Here is a 3,919-nt window from a genome sequence, read left to right on the forward strand (position 1 = left end):
GTAAATTTTGGTCAATGACATGAGACAAAGTATATGTGAACTGCTGTATGAAAAGTGAATTTACTCTGTAAATCTTCACCCAAATCAAAATAAAATTAAAAAAAAAAAAGTCAACTCTTTTTCACTTACTCAAGACCATCAATATAACCCTAACACTACCTTTTTAAAACTGGTATTTTAAAGTTTTGAACTGTAACAAATAGTAGATAAAATAAACATAACACAGTCACATTTAAAGTTGTGATATTTCCCAAGGGCAAAATTTCTACCTATATATAGGAAAGAAAAATGAAAAGATAACATATACATATTTAAGGACCAAATGTTTTATATTCTCAGTGAAATATGTCACATGGCAAGTTGAACTCTTAAGTTTTAGAGATGAAAACTCTACCAAATATCTTTTTTTCCAGTGAAAAAATTAATACAAAAAAAAAATTCACAATCACTCTTAATCATTTTAATTCAAAAGTATAAATTTAGTGATAAAGGCAAGGTGACCAGGGTCTTCCACTTATGACTTAAGCACACAGAACGATTAAACCTGGAAAATCACTGAACTTACTTTTCTGATATCATCTAATGTGTTAATCTCTGGAGACAAACCACCATGTACACACAGGAACTGTTGGTTCATCAGGGCAGCCAGAGGAAGGCAGTCAAAGGCATCCATACAGGCATCGTATACACGTTCTGAATACTTTATTTTACCTTTAAAAATATATTTAAAAAAAAAAAAAGCCAAAGATTTAACCTCATGATTTCATAGCTGGGATCATTTCATCAAAACAATTTATTTCTAATTTTTTTTACTATGATCACACAAAATTACATACTGCATAATACCAAAAAAATAACTAAATTCGGTGCTTTCAAGAGTTACGTATTAGCTTTTAGGACTACTGTGTTATATTTTATGGTGGCCCACAGTTTACCATTTTTAGTAATGCTTTTGATAATGGAGAAGGTTTCCTACATACATCCTTGCTATTTCTCTGTAGCTATATCACGAAAATATTACACACGAACTGGAAGACTATTGACCAAGAGAAAGATGTCTATAAAGCTGTCTGATTTCCTGAATGGTCATGTAGAAAAAGTGATTGCAAGAAACAAGGTTCCAAAAGTCATTTCTATCCCAGTGTACACTGGTTTTCTATTACTGACTTATATTTAATTCTCTGAGAGGGTAAGTTATTGTGCTTCATTTCATACAGGGATAAATGACAGGAACGAATTGAAGTGTAAATCACCAATGCAAAAAAAATAAGATTAAAGGGCAGCATGATTACCCAAAATAGCGGTATCCTGGACATTTTTAAAAAGAGAATTTAATCATCAATTTCCTATAATTAAAAAAAAACCTCACTGCCATATAGTTGATTCCAATTCAAAGCAACCCCCATTGGGTTTCTGAGGCAGTAAATCTTTACGGAAGTCTTCCTTCCACAGAGTGGCTGGTGGGTTTGAACCACCAACCTTCTGGTTAGCAGTGAAATACCTTAGGTACTACACCATCAATGCTCCTTTCAATTTCTTACACTCACTGCTGTCGAGTTGGAGCTGACTCATAGCGACCCCTCCTTGGGTTTCTGAGATGGAATCACTATGGAAGTAGATCGCCCAACCTTCCTTTCGAGGAGTAGCTGGTGGATTTGAACCACCAGACTTCTGGTTAGCAGTCAAATGCCTTAGGCACTATGCTATCAGAGCTCCCTCAATTTCTTATAAGAAACATTAATCCAAATTCTTGGATCATTTTACTGAAGTGAATTTACAATTTAAAAAAAAAAATTCTGAATTCTCTCTTTTTAAAAAAGTATAGAATGATACGAAATAGTGTAATTTTAAAGTTCTGATGTGGCATGACATAATGCCAACTTCTCTGAATATCTATTAAAATTACTACTTATCCCTTATGTGGTTAAATAATAAGCTTGAAGTATACTTACATTCTTGTTTAAATGTGAAATACTCTGTTAGATGTCTACATTCATGATTTCCACGAAGCAAAAACAGTGTTTTGGGATAGAGGATTTTCAAGGCCCACAAATAGAGCACACACTAAGAAAAAAACAGAAAAATAGTACAAAAATAATTATTTTCCCACTATAGTCACACATTCTGTTGTTCCACATCACAATAACATGAATCAAACATGCTACTGTGACCAAAATTCTCTAAAAGTTTTGGCCTTATCAGGGAGGATATTGACAACCAGACAAAAAACAATAGTACAAAGCCAAGGTTTATCTAACACCTGAAATACATATACATATTTAGGATCCACAAACACACCAATGGTCATAAAGACTACAAAGGGCCAGGAAACATTTCATTCTGTTATGTATATGGTCATCATGATTCAGAGCTGACTCAATTGCAACTGACAACAACTTAGCCTCTACATACCATAAAGAAAAAAAATGGATTGTACATAGTCCTTAGAAGAAGATTTGTGTGGCCTGGAGGAAGAAGGGAGTTGGTTAAAAATAAAATGAAAATACGGAAGGAGCCTGAATGAAAAAATACTAAAAATAAAAAATATATTGGCATGGGAGTGAGAAGACAGACAGTAAGAAAAAAAGAATGCATACTTATACGTTATTTTATAAGTCAGGTAATAGAAATGGGAGAATTGGAAAGAAAAGGCAAGACAAAATTTGAACCAATACTGACAGTCTCAAGCTGACTTTGACTGTGTAAATATTTTCTTTGAATTTTCTCTCCAGTAGTTCCCTACTATCTTCTCCCCCACTGACTTGTTTATTTCAATGTTTTTGGTATATAGAAAGCCTTATAAATCTTATTATATAAGTAAATATAATAAAACTGAAGGTCAGCAAATTTCAGTTCAGACACTTCTAATGGCTCTCCAATTAGCTACACGAGCACTGCACCGTGTGTAAAAATAATGGCCAACTTCATGTTCACCAGGTTCGAACTAAACCTAACATGACAAAAACTTCCAGGAATGTGCATTAAGATAACTGGACCACTCCAATATTTCATTATTCTCTTGGAATAGAAAAACATGCTTTGGAAAATAAGTATAGTTTTTCTATTCATGAAACTTATCCTCTAAAAATAAAGCTGAAAAGATATAGGAAACTCTGAAATATTGAGAACAGTCTGATTCTAGTTACTAAAATCTGAAAGTACAAAATATTAGTAGAGATGTGGATAAAGTTCATAGAGAAAAACTATTGGCAATTTCTAGTTGTCGTAATTGTGAAGAATACTTATCTCTGTGTTACCTTATATGATAAGTTTTAAATGAGTAGAAATTAATTATGTTTGAATGTACTGTCCAAGTTTTGGAGGAAATATTAATTATCAGAAGTATGTATTATTGTGTTGCTCAGTAATGCATCCTCTCCAAATATTTAATTATGATCAAAACAAACAAAAATAATACATTGACATTAAATTACCTATATTTGCTAATTCTCATTTTCTGATTATTGTTAATAGCTAAAGTTTATGTAAATAATATGAAAAGTTGACCAAGTGGCCTCTTTGAGTGATCTTTGAAGGATTCATTATCTGCTGATAAGAGTATGTGTTCCTGTTACTCCAGTGGGCAGTCCAGTAGCTCAATTGGTCTCTGACTGCTGTGTTACCAGGTTTTATAGATACATTTACATGTTTGAATAAAACATAGAATATATGGGTTTTTTTCCAAAAAATTGTTTGTTAATTTAGAATAGGAAGGATATGTTACATTTTTAAAAAAATCTATATTTACATCTTGAATCTGTTATATTGAACATATTCTATCTGTATGTTGGAGGGGTACTCATTTGGCTTCGTTGTATTTTTGCTGTTACATTGTCAAGTAGATTCTGACTCATAGTGATGATACAGGGCACAGCAGTATTGCTCCTTAGGGTGTCCTAGGGTGTAATCTTTACAGATT

General features: G+C 32.6%; 1 protein-coding gene across 1 annotated transcript in view; it reads right to left on the reverse strand.

Annotated features, from left to right (window-relative positions):
• The window catches only part of PPP3CA (protein phosphatase 3 catalytic subunit alpha), a gene marked incomplete at its 5' end in the record, with an annotated part of 243,798 nt that overhangs the window by 95,504 nt on the left and 144,375 nt on the right, over window positions 1-3,919 (reverse strand). Inside the window, 2 exons of the mRNA XM_007948861.2 lie at window positions 566-711; window positions 1,953-2,064. Coding sequence (XP_007947052.2) covers window positions 566-711; window positions 1,953-2,064 — 258 coding nt within the window. The remainder of the gene's footprint in view (window positions 1-565; window positions 712-1,952; window positions 2,065-3,919) is intronic.

The sequence above is a fragment of the Orycteropus afer genome, unplaced genomic scaffold (genome assembly GCF_000298275.1).
Source record: "Orycteropus afer afer isolate SDZICR_OR568_19922 unplaced genomic scaffold, OryAfe1.0 scaffold00229, whole genome shotgun sequence".
In the NCBI taxonomy this organism is placed as follows: domain Eukaryota; kingdom Metazoa; phylum Chordata; class Mammalia; order Tubulidentata; family Orycteropodidae; genus Orycteropus; species Orycteropus afer.